This window comes from Balaenoptera musculus, chromosome 14 (genome assembly GCF_009873245.2).
Source record: "Balaenoptera musculus isolate JJ_BM4_2016_0621 chromosome 14, mBalMus1.pri.v3, whole genome shotgun sequence".
In the NCBI taxonomy this organism is placed as follows: domain Eukaryota; kingdom Metazoa; phylum Chordata; class Mammalia; order Artiodactyla; family Balaenopteridae; genus Balaenoptera; species Balaenoptera musculus.
The window spans coordinates 31,703,520-31,720,008 of record NC_045798.1 but is presented as its reverse complement, the minus strand read 5'-3'; the positions used below and the strand labels follow the sequence as shown (position 1 = coordinate 31,720,008).

Sequence of the window (16,489 nt, the reverse complement as noted above, 5' to 3'; positions counted from 1 at the left end):
TTTTCAGTTTTGGAAGTTTCTATTGTCATATACTCTGGCTCAGAGAAACATTCCTCAGCCATGTCCATTCTCCTACTGAGCCCATGAAAGGCATCCTTTGTTTTTGTTGCAGTTTTTTTTTTTTTTTTTTATCTCTAGCATTTCTTTCTAATTCTTAGAATTTTTCATCTCTCTGCTTTTGTTTTCCATCTGTTCTTGCATGTTGTCTACTTTTTCTATTAGAACCTTTAGCCTATGACTCATAGTTATTTTAAATTCCCAGTCTGATAATGCCAACATCCCTCCCATATGAGCCTTATTCCAATGCTTCCTCTGTCTCTAAACTGTGTTTTCTGCCTTTTAGTATGCATTGTAATTTTTTATTGATGTCCAGACTTGATGTACCAGGGAAAAAAGACTTCTGCAAGTAGGTCTTTAGTAATGTGATAGTAAGGTGTTGGGGGAGAGGAGGTGACCTATGATTGGGTCTCAACCTGTTAGTGAACTTGTGTCCCTGAACTGTGACCTGCACAGGTGCTTCAGTGCCCCTACCTTGGGTGGACAGGATGGCTGGAGACAGCTGGATTTGGATATTTTCTTCCCCCAACAGGTTCCCCCTTCCTCAACCATCTAGTAAAATAGTATTCTTGAGGGCAAGCCCTTTTAAAAAGCACAGAATGCTCTGGGTGTATTTCAAAATGTCTACTTTCCCCCTCCTCCTGCTGGAAGCCCAGTTTTTTCATTCAGTCTTTACTTTGAGAATGAGGTAGGGTTCCTGGAGATAAAATTCAAAAAGGTGTGGGGTACCCGTAAGTCTGGACGCCCTTGGAGTTTTTAAGTCTCAGACTTGTCCACACTGACCCTCCAATAATTCAATTCTAGTTTAGGTTTTTCTACCCCAGTGATGGTTCTCACACAGATTTCTGCTCATGGGTTTCTGCTCTGGTGAGTTGTGATTCTCTGTATCCACCTGTTTGTCTCTGTAATTTGGGGGGCACTGGTTTGCCCTGTGTCCTCAGTTATCTGACAAGTTAGAAGGAGTTGTTGATTTTCCATCTCTTCAGCTTTTTACTTGTTGTTAGGACAGAGTGATGACCTCCAAGCTCCTTACATGCCCGACCATAAACCGAAAGTCCTCTCTCTAATTCTTTATGCTCCATTTTTAGGTGTTGGTAGGAACATTTTTAGTTGTTGTTGTTACTAAGGGTCTTTGAGATTCATGCAATCCAAATTTAGGGATTTGAGATTGAAATATCTCAGGCAAACCATTTGTTTAAAAATCAAAATGGAAAATAAATTTACTTGTGTCTTTAGATAAGATTGCAAAGAAAATTGCCTCCACTTCAGGAGTTTTCCTGCACAAAACACTATTTCATTAAGTTCACAATGTTTTTCTGACAGTTTTTAAAGTTTTCTTTAAAATATAAAATACAGATCTGAAACACAATGTCCAAAAGAGAAATAGATAGTAGAAAAAGAGAAAGAGAATAAATTTCAGTTTATCCACACTCATTCCCAGCTCTCAATTCTAAATCTAACCTTCCTCAACCATCTGTAATTATGGACTCGCATTTAGCTGTGCATGAGGACAAATCAAAAATCCCAAGCAATGACTCAAAACCTCTGTGACCAAGCAAGCTACTTTTGATTAGGAGGTTGCAGAAAAACTGTCTTTTCTAATGCTTTGGTGTAACAATTGTTAATTCAATTAAGAAGCATACTTAATACCACCTGCTTTCTGTAAAGCGTTGGCTAGGTGCTAGTAAATTAATCCTACTTTTTTCAATTCATAATATTTAGTTATGAGGTGATAAGAGTATTCACGTTTGAAAGCAACTTGGTGATAATTATAATGTAACTTGTACGGAAATGTAAATGAATGAAATACTTTACTAGACACAGCACATTGTTCTAGAATGGGTACCTTTGGGGTCAAGAGAGATCTGGGGTGCAATTCCAGCTCCACCATTTGGACAATTTACTTAAGTCCTTGAGACTCAGTTCCTCCATCTATAAAATAGGAAGTAAGAATAGCTCTTACCAGGTTACTAGGATTAAATGAGAGAACACTTGCAGAGCACTGCCATACAGTAGTTATGTATTATATGTCAGTTTCCACTCCCTTCCCTTCCAACACAATTACGTTTCTAAGTGCTGTATTAATGGAGAGCAGAAGTGTCCACAAACGTGCTTTGTTTGGGCCACACAGTCTTTTAAATTTTTAATTTGAATTATTTGACAATACTTAGAATTCAGATAGTTCCTATAAAATCTGGATTTCTGGTTTCTCCTGCAATTTACAATGTCTGGGACCCTTATGGGGCATCCACCCTCTGGAGCTGAGAGGCTGTCTCCCCTTCCGTTTCTCCAGTGCCCACCACTCCTTATTGCCTTAGACTTGCTTCACTCCCTTGCAGTACCTGCCTGGTCCCCAGTGAGACATTTGTATCTGTGTTCAAAGGGTGAGGTTAATGCAGGAAGGCTTGCTGAGGACGTGGGAGCCATGTTTTGAAGGTTCACGGACACAGAGTATATGCTTAACGGACATGAGCTTAAAGCTGTGGGTCTCCAGCTGGACCTCTGCTGAATTTGAGCAGGTTCTCATGAGTCCTTAATGGGCTTCTTTTGTGCTTAAGGAAGATCAGCAGTGGAGTGTGTAGCGTGACATCACTGAAATTAGTTCACACACGGAGGATTAGAGAGGAGAAAGATCTTTACAGTACAAGCTTGGCTTTTATTGGAGCACACATCCCCCCCTCCACCACCACCTCCCACCAGCAGTAAGAAGCACTTTCACTGTCATTTCCTAACCTGTAAGGATTAGAGAAACACAAGCAAGAGAAGACAAAGAGGGAAGTCTGGCAAACTTGACTACGTCTCTCTTCATAGGCAAAACAAAAGAAAATATTGAGGCAATTATCTGCATAACTCAGTCCAAAGCAAATTAAAGAAATTCCAGCAAAGGGGGGATGTTTTGCCTGAATGATGGCGCTAATTATCTCGGTCCTCCACTTTAGTGCTCCTGGGGAGACCTGGCTTAAGAATGCTTTTCCAGTGAGCTGGCAGACGTAGAAGTGGAGAGCAAATGTACTGTTGTAACTGCAGCTGTGGGTCTGGAGCCAGTGCTACCTCTATCCAGAACACCTGTGGAGAGCATCCAAGCCTAGACTCTGCCTCTTAGACTAGTGTGATTGGCTGGAAAAAAGGGGGGCTCTGGAGAAGATGACCAGCATCTGCACACTGGCACCCAGAGGAGCCATGCCAGCTTCCTTTTCAAAACCTTTACAACTTTTTTTTGTAAATGCATATTTTTTAAATTTTTATTGAAATATAGTTGACTTACAATGCTTTGTTAGTTTCAGGTGTACAGCAAAGCAATTCAGTTTTTTATATATATGTTTTGTATATATATATATATGAATATACATAAGAATATATATTCTTTTTCAGATTCTTGTCCCTTATAGGTTATTACAAGATATTGAGTATTGTTCCCTGTGCTGTACAGTAGGTCCTTGTTGGTTATCTATTTTACATATAGTAGTGTGTATCTGTTAATCCCAAACTCCTAATTTATCCCTCCCTCTCTTCCCCTTTGGTAACCATAAGTTTGTTTTCTATGTATGTGAGTCTATTTCTGTTTTGTAAATGAGTTCATTTGTTCATCATTTTTTTAGATCCCGCATATAAATGATATCATATGATATTTGTCTTTCTCTGTCTGGCTTACTTCACTTAGTGTTACAATCTTGAGGTCCATCCATGTTGCTGCAAATGGCATTATTTCATTCTTTTTTATGGCTGAGTAATATTCCACTGTATATATGTACGATATCTTTATCCATTCATCTGTCAGTGGACACTTAGGTTGCTTCCATGTCTTGGCAATTGCAAATAGTGCTGCTATGAACATAGGGGTGCATGTATCTTTTTTTTTTTTTTTTTTATTTTTTTTTATTTTTTTTTTTTTTTATTCACACACACACACACTGTATTTTATTTTTACAAGACATAAATAGACTGACACCAAGCATTGTACATGGATGACCACAACAAAAGCAACAATGGTTGCAATTACCAAACATGAAACACACTCATACTATGTCATAATATTGACATTCAGTCCAGTAATCCTCCACTGTAACAGCTCCTTTACTTTGCAGTGAAAATTGATTTGTATATTCTTTGCCTCTGAGTCCTTGTGGGATTTTTTTTTTTTTTTAAATTCAGACAGAAAGTCACAAAAATTATACTCATCCTCATCAGTTCACTCAGTCCCATGTAATTAATTTTTTTTTTCATCTTGATCTTTTGTTAGCACTTTTATGAGTTCATCAGTTTTTCATTAGAGTTCTGAAAATGCTTATTCATTCAGTTCAGCAGTACAGTCAGTTACCAGAAACCTGTACTTGTCAGAGTCTTTTCCATGAATTTCTTGAAGATGAAACCCTTTTATAGGAACATATTTGCAAAATCATCAGAGTACACCCAGAACTGTCTGTAGCATGTATCTTTTTGAATTATAGTTTTCTCCAGATGTATGCCCAGGAGTGGGATCGCTGGATCATATGGTAGCTCTGTTTTTAGTTTTTTAAGGAGCCTCCATACTGTTCTCCACAGTGGCTGCTCCAGTTTTATTATACATTCCCATCTTTACAACTTCAACACTGTCACAGAAGTTATAGATCATTTTCATTTTTCTGTTTAAAAATGTATCTTTTTTTTCCAACAACTTTTGGCAATAAAAAAGGGGCAACTTATTAATGAAACCCTTCTGCCTTCCAAGTATGAAATCAAAAGATTATTTTAACTACGGGCAAGAAAGCATTTGGATTATGTGGCATTTGGAAATAAAAATAAAGTTTATCCATATGGTCTAATGTTGTCAGTGTCTTACACTGCATTAGTAATCACCTAATATGGGGGTGATTTTGATTATGCAGCTCATTTTAAATTCTGCTATGTTCTAGGTTAATCAGAGTCAAGATGATTTACTAGAAATAGCTGCCATTTTCTTGTGTACATGCTAAGCGCTTAAGCAAAATTAGAATATTTAGGACATTATATTTTTAGTATTACGGTGCTCTCGTCTTCTTAAAGCTTCTTGCTTTATACCTTCTTCTTAAGCATCTCTAATTCTATTCTTGTCTGTCCTGGGTGCATCAAACAACCTCCGGTAGTAAGAGCTATAAAAATGTGTTTTATCTGTGTATTCGAATGTCAGTTTCCCTTAGGTTTTTATGGGTTTTGTCCAGGTCTCTGGAACTTAAGATTATGGGCTTCTGGCGGTTAATGAGCATGTTAGAAAGGCCGGGGTTAAACTCTGTCTCCAAAAGAACTGGAACTCTCTCTGCCTTCCAGGGCCTTTTTGCATCTCGTTCACCCAGGGAGGTAGCCTGAGGACTCACTCCTCTGCAGAACTTGGCAGGGAAGCCGACAACTTGACTTTTTTTTGCCTTCTGCCCTGTTGACCAGCCTTGATGGGGAACTACTCTGGGTTCATTTGGGGTTCGGTCCAGTGTCACAGCCATCTGAGGTTCGGCAGATGCCCCAGAGGCCTCCGTCCGTGCAGGCTGCCTCATGGCCTCCTCCCTTCCCACACCCACTCCAGCGATGCTGTCTTCACACCTCGCCTGGGCTGTTCTTTGGTTCTTTCTGCAGGGCGCCCCTTAGATTCATTACTTGGATTATTTCGGTTTTGTATGATGAATGTCTACTAGGGGGATCTACTCTTGGACCCTGAATATGGCCTGTCAGGAGTAATTTAGTGAAAAGTTACTATCAGTAAGTATATCATGACTGTGTTGTACTAGGGTCATTGGCCCTTTTACTTTAGCTCCTAGTAGGAGAAGTGTAAGGTAATGTTTAGGCTGTACATTCCTAACATGACTGAGGGTTTTTTTTTTTAATTGAAGTATGGTTGATTTACAATGTTGTTAGTTTCAGATGTACATCCAAGTGATTCAGATATATATATATATATACTTTTTCAGATTCTTTTCCCATGTAGGTTATTGCAAAATATTGGGTATATTTCCCTATGCTGTACAGTTTGTTGTTTATTTTACATATAGTAGTGTGTATATCTGAACTGTCTGAGTCTGTTTTGTAAGTTCATTGGTATTACTTCTTTCTTTCTTTATTTAATATATAGTAATATGTATATTATCTGAACTGTGTGTGTCTGTTTTATAACTAAGTTCATTTGTATCATTTTTTTAGACTCCACATATAAGTGATATTATAAGATATTTGTCTTTCTCTATCTGACTTACTTCACTTAGTATGATAAACTCTAGGTCCATCCATGTTGCTGCAAATGGAATTATTTCATTCTTTTTTTCAATTGTATATATGTATCACATTTTCTTTATCCTTTCCTCTGTTGACGGACACTTAGGTTGCTTCCATGTCTTGGCTATTCTAAACAGTGCTGCTGTGAACACTGGGGTACATGTATCTTTTTGAATTATGGTTTTCTCTGGATATCTGCCCAGGAGTGGGTTTGCTGGATCATATGGTAGCTCTATTTTTAGTTTTTTAAGGAACCTCCATATTGTTCTCCATAGTGGCTGCATCAACTTACATTCCCACCAGTGGTGTAGGAGGGTTCCCTTTTCTCCACACCCTCTCCAGCATTTACTGTTTGTAGACTTTTTGATGATGGCCATTCCGACCGGTTTGAGGTGATACCTCGTTGTAGTTTTGATTTGCATTTCTCTACTAATTAGCGATGTTGAGCATCTTTTCATGTGCCTTTTGGTCTGAGGGGGTTTTTCTGAGGACAGGCAGGAGATGGGTCTCCTCTGCATGTCTGCAGCTGGCAGAGGACCTGCCATCTAGAAGGCATCATGAGACACTGTTATGGATGAATACCATTAATTCCATGCAAGTGATTCCCGGGCGTTGGTCAGTGCACCTTTTCCATCCTCACGCGTGTCTGCATAATGAACTCTCTGTCCCAAGGAAACTGGCCAGGAAGCGGAAGGAGACGATGAGCAGCACGCGGCAGGAGATGACGGTGATGGTGAGCTCCATGGACAAGAGCTACGCGGAGCAGGGCACCAGCTGCGACGAGGCCTTCTCCTTCATGGACACGCACAACCTCAACGGGAGATGTGAGTGCTGCGCGGCGCCTGCCTTCGGGGCGGCTCTCGGGTTTCCGGGATTCCACGTGGTGCCGGGGGTTAGGAAACAAAACCCCCCAGAGAATTCTCAGGCCCTGTTGGTTTCTCCAGTCCCTTCAGATGATCCTGGACATGTCCCCACGTGCCACGGTTGCTTAGGAACGGTGATGTGGGAGGGGTGACGGGACCAGAGCAGACAGCACGGGCAGCCACGGCCACGTTTCTATAAAGACCCGAGAGCAGTGACACGGAGGCTTCCCTCCTCACCCAGAGGAAGGCACCTGCTTCTCACCATCCCCGTTGTTATGCAGCTCCTGTCTGTAAGCGAGGCAGGTGTGCAATCACACGGGGGAAGCCCGTTATAAAACAGCTCACTAAATGGCAGTAACAAGCTAATTGTTTATTTGTTTAGCTGACAAATTCTGCCTTTATTACAGGGCTGTTAGTGGCAATTAATAAGCTAAATTGTATTTCCACTTCAGAAGGCTTATGTTTCACACCAGGTGGGTAAACGGAGCTCAGCTAACACCTTCCATGCTGCCACCTGCCATCCAGGTACAAGGCGTTATTTTAGGAAGCCAACAATTACATGGATTGTATGAATACAAAAAGTGCAGTTGCCGTGTCCCTGGTGATCTTCTCGGGGACCAAAAGTAAATCCTGTGGCCTGTGCCTAATGATGTGGTTCACAGCCCTGACAGGTTCAAGGTCAGAGGTTTCTTTAACGTGTGAAATCCATGCCCAAAGGCTGCTGCCGACCCTGGCTGTGCAACCAGGATGCTGGACGGCTTGCGGATGGATAAAGGACAGCTGTCACCAACAGTAATAAAGTAAAGGCTGGGGATTGGGAGAATCACAGAGACACGGTCTCTGGTGCGAGAGGGCTGATCCCAGTGCGGACGGTGTGCGCCCCTGTCCCGACCACCCACCTGGGCTGTTGGGATCCGCATCTCCCCCGGCCCCCCACCCTCTGTGATCATGCCTGCTGTGGTCCGCACCCTTCTCCCACACCTGCCTTTCCCCTACATTCAGCAAGGCTTCGTGGAAAGGCGTGTTCCTTTCTGTTCACAGTGACTACCGTTGTCCCCCTTAGCCCAGATAGAGGCCCTGCGTTTATCTATCCACGTGCAGCCGCGGCCCACTATTGCAGGACTTCAGCAGACACGGCTCTCACCCCGGCGGACAGGACTCACTCCTCAACCGTGGTCACTGTCCTTTGCTCTTTCATGTCATTTTCAGTGTAGGTGGCAGAATCTGGGGTACTTCAGTTTACCACAAATTCCATCCCTTTTTTTCGTACAATTTTCTCTGCTTTTTTGTAGCAAATGTATTTTCCATTTAAAGATATGTAATGCGTTTAACTGCCAAAATAAAGCAACTTAGGATGCATTTGTGTGGGGGGGTGGGGGAGGCAAGTCATTCCCACCACAGACAAGATGAGAATTTTTGTCAGAGCAGTTATTTCTTGACCAACAGTGTGGAAGGGACCACGCGGATACATGCTCGCTCTTTCCATGATAACCCATTACTGTTCCAAATCTTCTATTTCATGGTGAAATTCCTCACGAATAAATTTACTTGGAATTGCCTGCCCAAAGAGCAGAAACCTACACTGGTAGTTTCTAGGCTTTTGAAGTTTGAGCAACAGGAGGTATTTGCCTCTGGACAGGATATTTAATTTGGCATTGACTTTTTAAAAAATGAATGTATCTGTGGAAATCCAAAACTGCCCATGTAGAGGGGGCTGCTGCAGCAGTGGGGACACAGCTTCTGGGGCTCACCCGCCAGGAGGCGTTATTTGATGCTTCCATCCGTAAAGCCAATGGAGGAAGCATGGCATGAGGCGTTCCACTGTCCTCCCGCTCTCTGAACAATGGGTAGGTCTCATCCAGTGCCATCCACGGGCAGTGACCCTAATGGTAAACTTTGTCATCGGCATACTCTCTAAATGCCTTTAAATTAAAAGAGCAGTTACTGGGGAAGGAAGTTTTCATGAAAAGTGTTCATTAGACCACTAGGCTTCTAGCCCAGACCTACGCCAAGCCTGGATATGTTTGAGATCTTTTAGGATTGGGAAGCAAGTAGTTTTTAGGAATGAGACGGTGAGAAAACCGAGGTTGGAGAATTTAAAAATAAACCCGAGCACATCTATAAGAATGAGGAATAATCCGTCCACCAAAGCAAATGGGAGTCGTACCTAAAAGGGGGGAAAGTAGTTATGGATAGTGGGTATGGGTTTAATTCTTATACAAACAAAGGGTTTAAAATATGTTTTTAAAGGTGAAAATAAACACAGTTATTTTGTATCTGCTTTGCATATTTTTACAAAACAAATAAAAATGTCAGCAGGTAATAAGCATTCTGCTCCCTGACCATGGCATGTTTTATAGGTACTCGGGTTTTTGTCCTTGTTTTTATCAATTGCTCTCTTTTTTCCTGGCAGCTTATCATAAGCATGCATTATAAATGTGATACTTCTCTATTTTAGAAAAATATAACTGACAGGCAGCCTGGGTTCTGTCTGGTTCTGGCATTTGCTAATTCTATACTTGAAAAATATAAACACAGGTAAAATCATTGTCTGAAGGGAACTGCTCCAAGAGAGCGATAATATATTAACATGTCATCAGGATAAAGATGACGTGCAATAACCCCAGGGATTTGGTAGAGCCTCCCATAAAACAGCCATGTAAGTGGGTGTTAGCGTCCTGACCAGGAACTCAACATCAAATAAACCGTATAACCACATCAGAGGAATTAAAATTTAGACTTAGATCTAACCAGCTTGAGCACTTGAGCACATTCAAATAGTTTATCCTTACACTTTAATGAAATTAAAGTGTTTTTAAAGCACTAATCAATTAAGATGTTGAAGAGAGTTAAACTGCTTTAAAAATAGGAAATATCCACTTTCAACAGAATCAGATAAATTGGATGGGATTGACTCTACCTCTTAATAACAGGGCGAAGAGAAGGTGTTATAGTTAAATCTTGAGTGTTTCAGAGGAAGATTTCAGAGAAAAATAAGCATGTTTACGAGGATTTAAAGGCCTAATAAGACAACATGTAGGCATGCAGCTTTCACGTTAAATATAGTACACATGGAGCGTCATCTTTATTTTTCATAAAACAGATCATCGCATCGTGAAAAGCTCCCTGAATATCCAAAATAGGAGCAAGGTGAGGATTTAGCGAACTGCAAAAACATTGACATTCGGAATATTCTCCAAAAGCCATGTGTAGACACACTCTCATACTTAGTTGTAAAAATCAGTTCAGTGTAATAGTAAAATTCTGCAAGCAAAGGCTAGAAGTCAAAAGGGAAATTAATGAATTTCTTAATCCAAAATGGCGGCTGTGGTTGTGGGTTTTTTTCCTTCATTTGTGGGATCAGAAAATCTTTTCAGTGAAAGGGGGCATGTCCTCTAAAGTACAAGTAACTCCCCGCAGAGTCAGTGGAGACTGATAGTATTTACCACATAGACTCGGGTAAACCTCTGTTGTTTCTTTGGTCAACAGTCTACCCAGTGTGGTTTCCCCGTGAGTGACCTCAGGGCCATATTTTCTGGTGTTGCTTCTCTACCCCCGCTGACATGCCTTTTCTCTTATTTACAGCTGTGTCTTCCCCATCGTCCTTTACCATGAAAACGAACACCCTGAGCACCTCGGTGCCTAATTCCTATTACCCAGGTAACAAAGCTTTCCGTTGTTTCATCTCTTCATAAACCCTGAGCAGTCAGAATCACCCAGGGCTCACTTTGCTGCCCAGGATGCTTTAGGAGCTTAGCGTGTTTGAAGTGTTGTAACCCGACGCTTTCTATGGCTTTCTGCGGGAGAACTGGGGGGCCTTTCATCAGTCATTTACTGTTCTTTCTCTTTTTACTTTCTCTGCATTGACCTGCTTATGATGTATGACAGACCCATTTGTGCCAACTGCAATTTTAGGTGAGAACATTTCCCTTTATCACAGTTTATTACAGGAGTAATTTCTAAAGTCAGTGGCCACTCTGTAGGAGACGGCAGTTTGATGCAAGGATCGTAACCCGGACACGGGGGGTGGTGGATGGCCTGGAGGGGTGGGGGGGTGGGCATAGATAATAAAAAGACTTTCTCTAAACAGTCTCCATTGATAAGAAGGGTTTGCCGTGTGTGTGTTGGGAATGATACCAGAAGGTTCCAATGAACGATCCCGGCTCCAGCACTCTCCCTGTCCAGGTTCAGAATTAAAAGTCAGCTTTGATCCCAAGGAAAAACACAGTTTGTCGTCACTCAGCTGTGTACTTGCAAGACCTAAAGTCTGTCCAAAGTGGTGACAGTCATAAACGTGAAAATAGCTTCTTATTATTTTCACTTACTGCTAAGCACTGAAAACAGCAGTTTCAAAAATAGCACTTTTCTAATTATGCCAAATGTTACGCAGAAAAATCATCACAGTAAAGATTTGGCCCCCTCCCCCTCCTCGGAGCTACCCAGGGCACCCCCGGCATTTCAGATGCCTGTCACACAGTGGAATTTCAAAGGAGCCGATGTTCTCAACAGCAAAACGACAAGGTGACACTTTATAATCACATGGTTCATTATGTGTCGGATGTCACTGGAAATGAAATAAAATGTTAGCCCCCATGGGGCAGAATGCAATGAAAGTAGGAAATATTCCCAGCGGGAGTTAAAGAAAAAATCCCATTTGTCCAAATATAAGAAGGGTGAGGAGAAATGGCATTACCTGGCCGTGATAGAACCAAACAAGCATGAGCTGCTGTTGCCTTTGAGACCGTAGCCCGAGCGTACCCGGCTATGTTCTCTCTCTATCAGTACTACTAACCTTACGGAAAAGGAGCACAACACAAACGACTTCAAGGTGTGTAACCATCCGTCGCAGCCAGAGCTCCATCCTCAGCTGTGCCAGTCCTGCTTCCTAACTCTCTTTACAAGGGTTTATATCTTGGCAACATAATTTTTCCCCCTGTGCTTCTCTTTTCTCTTAAGTTGTTATGACTTTCATGTAGAGGGTGGGGTTTTTTTTCCCACCTTATGGTGTTTTCTGGGCTTGATTAAGCAAGTTTGTTGCTTGAGGAAAAAATGAACTCAGACAGAAGTTGAAGAATGGACCTAAAGCAGACTTTTTGAATTTGCATCATTTTGAGGACTAATAAACAAACCCCACTAAAGCTGCCACCTTTTAATCCTGACTGTAAGGGAAAGAAAGCTGCATTTTTATCCTTTTCAAAAGTGAGGGGCACAGGCTAATCTTAGGTGCCCGAACAATGCAATCTAAATGCAGATGACATTTGCAGAATCTCTTGATAGGCGAAGATTTGCGGTTTCTTTGTGTGCCTGGCATTCATTCGGCAATTCCTGTAGTAGATGTTCTGACCTTGGGGGAGCTATGAGTGGGGAGGGCTGAGATGTGCATTGTCAGAGGGAAGAAAATGTTCTGATTTCACAGCAGGATTTAGATAAGCTTATTAAACAAATACCATCTTTTAAAGTTGGGGCTTTGTTATTACGAACACTAATGACATCTTTTAAAGTTGGTTAGGCTTCTCTTCAGAGAGAGAGTCACTTGAACAGACAATTCAAATAGCAAAAATGATGCACATTGTGAAAAATAAGTCAGCCAGATCAACAAATAACTGTTACCGTGTTGAGCTGGTACCAACATGCCAATGTGACAAATGGCGGTGCTTGGGGACTGTCCCTTCCATGTCACTCGGTGCGAAGGTGAATCCATATTTTACATAGGTTATCACTTGAAACCATGCAATGAAGATATGCTGTACATCTACCCTGGCACTTTTTGGGAATAGTGCTATTTTAATTTACACTAAGACAGGAAGATGTGTTTTGTTGTGACTCACAGCTTAGCACAATTAAATCCTCTAGTGCCTTTTATTCTCACAGGCTAAGGTGCCCAGCCCTAATGTATAAAGCTTTAGCGTGCCTTTATATCATTTTCTTGCAAAAAAAAATAGATAGATAGATAGATGGATAGATGGATAGCTAGGTAGGACCATCGCCTACCTCAAAAACAGCATCCATTTCAATTCAAGATTTTTCAGCTGGTTCATTGAAAATTCGAGATCGTTTGTTAAAGAATGTAGGTAGAATGAATTCTCAGTTCTTAGAAAACCATCGGAACTTTTAGTGAGAAACTTTATTTCTGATTTCCTCTTAGCCATAATTTTTAATTAAAAATTGCGGGGGAGGTAATTTTTAACAAATATAGGAAGTTAGTGACAAATGATGTATTTTATCAGTAATCATTCTTTTTGAAGAAGTCAGAGGAAACTGATGAATCACTAATTTTGGTGGAATCAAGATTTTCTGCTAGGTTAGGTGACACAATTTCAGAACAGATATCACACCAGAAACCTTCAGTTTCCTCGTCGGCAGCTATGTTCTCGGTAATAGTGTTCTTTTCTTAGATGATCTGGTAGTGTTTAAATGCTTTAAGACGTGTCCACATAATAGTGAGGTCAAGATGTCATAGTGCAGTGGGGGTGATACATACAGTGGGGACAGTGGTGGCCGCTCTGTGGACTTAAAACTTCCAAGAATGCCTCGCCCTGGGATCAGAGCACTCTGAGGTTGCCAGTGGATCCACATGGAAGACCCACATGATTCATTTGGGGAAGTTTAGAAGGTCAGTCCACAGTGGAGGGCATTTAATTACGTTCATCCCAAAAGGTGCAAAACTGAGAGAACGAGAGGCACAGTGGGGAAACTAATTAATGTTCCATGTATTTGAGTATGAAGAGCAGAACTTCCTGCTGGAGCAGCTGAAAGCTCCAGGGCTTCAGGGCTTCAGGAGGGAGCCTCCCCCACATTGTGAGCTTGGCAGTTGCCTACAAGCAAATCCGATGTGAAAATGTCCCGGTTTATTTGCAACTGTTCTAATAGATGGGAACATATGAATTTCTAAATTTCAAAGCAAATCCAAATGAAAAAGAAATCATAAAATCAACTTACCACCTTTTTTATTTTGTCTTTGTGTCTTTAGCCACCTTGTAGTGATCCAGGTACCATTTCAGCAGCAGCACATAGCTACACACCTGTGTGCCACCCTTCATACCATGCATCCCAGGTGCTTTGCAATGCAGATAGAAGTGAGGTTTCAAAGCCAGGCCCAGCTCACCAAGCGCCCTTGAACTAAATTTCCTTTGGAGCTGAACTTCTCAGTTTAAACAAACAAACAAAAACCCATAGCTGAATTCCCTATTGATAAACAATCTGGTCATTTTTTTAGTTGAACTTATCTTTTCTTATATGTTTTCACTCTTTATGCCTGAAATCAATTTTGATTTAATGTTCTCATTTTAAGTGACTTTCTCATTATATTTTGATGAGACAGACCCTCAGTTGTAAAACGGCTGAGGGGATTCAGCATTATAATGAGTTAACCTGTAGAATGTGGAACTCTTAACCTAATAGCACCTTCCTGCATAAGACATTTTTTAATAGCTACAATTTCTGCAGTTCATTGATCTAATTTACTAGGAGTCTTCCATTAAAATATAGCCTCTTTAGGCTTATTTGACCAAATTCTGACATTAATTTTGTAATACAATTTGGTTGACTTGTTCAAGAAATTTAAGTGAGAAAATGTATGGAGTACAACTAAGACTTATTTAGTCATTACTTGGTTCATGGGGGATGAAAAGCAATTATGATACTATTTTAACCTCCTTTTCTTACTGAGTGCTTAAATTAAACACCTCCATCCTAAGGTGATGGGAGAAATGAGGCTTTGCCCTCTGACCACCTATGAATAGAAAACTTAACTGTAAAATTAAAACACAAAATAAAAACTACCTGTACTTATTCACGCAGTACTATTGCTTATGCCCTGTTTCCTTTTTCTCCTCCTCTTTTCTCCTGATATGTATCTTCTTAAAAGTGCCTATAAATGGTAAGTTCCCCCATGCGCCCGCCCCATGGAGAAGGTGTGGAGGGAATGGGGGGTGGGGGTGTCTTCTCTGTAGAACAAAGCCAGCTGGTTCTGCTGTGCGTTGGCCTGCATGTTAGCTCCTGTAGATCATCCCATGAGTGCTGTGTTGGCCCACCGTACTCTGTCCAGCTTTCTGATCCTGGAGCATGCGAACTGACTCATCCAACCAGGTTCCTTTCTCCGCCCCCCGCCACCCTCCCAGTTATCTTGGATCTCATGTATCATGTCCACGTTTTCATTGCTAGCTTTGTAAGCCAACCCATCTTGTGCACTTTTTCTTTGCTCACAGAACATTCATACAGAGTTGATTTCCATCATCATACAAACTAGTTCACAAATCTTCGGAAGAACACAAGACTGGTTTTGCACCAGGCCTTGATGAAGTTTCAGACCGAAACTTCGATGAACTTGAGCCCCCGAAGGCTAAAGGATTCTTACCAACTAGCTTTGGGAAAGCAAGAGATCGTTTGGACTGCTTTGTAAAAACAAAGATTCCTGCCGCATCCCTACTAGTATTGCCAACCCCACTGAAATCTCTAGACACTTAACTTTTCTTTTTTGCTGAGCCATCACGGGGATCGTGGCAGCCGTAGGTTGAGGGGATGTCAGCAGCCGCTTAGATTCTCGGCGACCCCGGTGTAGCTGCTGGTTCCCCTCACTTTTTCCATGGCCTTCTTTTCCCAGACGAGACGCACACGATGGCCAGTGACACCAGCAGCTTGGTGCAGCCCCACACGTACAAGAAGCGCGAGCCGGCCGACGTGCCCTACCAGACGGGGCAGCTGCACCCTGCCATCCGGGTGGCCGACCTGCTTCAGCACATCACGCAGATGAAGTGCGCAGAGGGCTACGGCTTCAAGGAGGAGTACGAGGTGAGCACGCGCCCCGCACCTGGGCTCCCCCTCCGCCCGCCTGGACGCGGCGCCGGGGGCTGTGCGACATCTCCCCTAGCCGGTGGGGCCCACGAGGCCGCCAGGAAGGGACCGGCTGTTTCATCCCTGGGTCCACTTCCATCCAGCGGTGAGACTTAGCCACCGGGGGGATGTCCTACCTTAAATGAAAAGAGGAGAAGTACTTCTTCACCTTTTTCTTTATTATGCATAAGTACGCCATGAAAACAGAGGCCTGCCAGGCTCTCTTCCCCATTCCTCATCACCTTTCCTGGCTTTTCCTATAATAAAGTCTGATGTTAAATCCCAATAATTTTGAGGGTTATCTCAGGAAAAAGCTGTCCACCTAGAACAGTTGTAGGCCAACCAGCAACGTCTTGCATGGAGATGAGATGGCAGTAGAGGGACCAGCTAGTGTCACGGCAGTGACAGCTGTCACCGTCCCGCCAGCCCAGGGAGCAGGTCGCTGTCCTGGGATCCAGTGCAGGCAGCCCTTGGGGGCCTTTCCAGGAACAGCGATATATACTCTGGCACCATATATAAAT

At 42.2% G+C, this 16,489-nt stretch overlaps 1 protein-coding gene across 6 annotated transcripts in view; it reads left to right on the top strand.

Moving 5' to 3' along the window:
* PTPRM (protein tyrosine phosphatase receptor type M) overlaps window positions 1-16,489 on the top strand; it is a 749,712-nt gene that overhangs the window by 590,810 nt on the left and 142,413 nt on the right. For 2 of the 6 annotated variants that reach the window (XM_036823980.1, XM_036823983.1), the window contains exons 15-19: window positions 6,946-7,097; window positions 10,722-10,796; window positions 11,025-11,051; window positions 15,004-15,015; window positions 15,739-15,926. In XM_036823980.1, the coding sequence (XP_036679875.1) occupies window positions 6,946-7,097; window positions 10,722-10,796; window positions 11,025-11,051; window positions 15,004-15,015; window positions 15,739-15,926 (454 nt within the window). The remainder of the gene's footprint in view (window positions 1-6,945; window positions 7,098-10,721; window positions 10,797-11,024; window positions 11,052-15,003; window positions 15,016-15,738; window positions 15,927-16,489) is intronic. The other 4 variants (XM_036823981.1, XM_036823984.1, XM_036823982.1 and 1 more) reach the window with 2 other exon arrangements.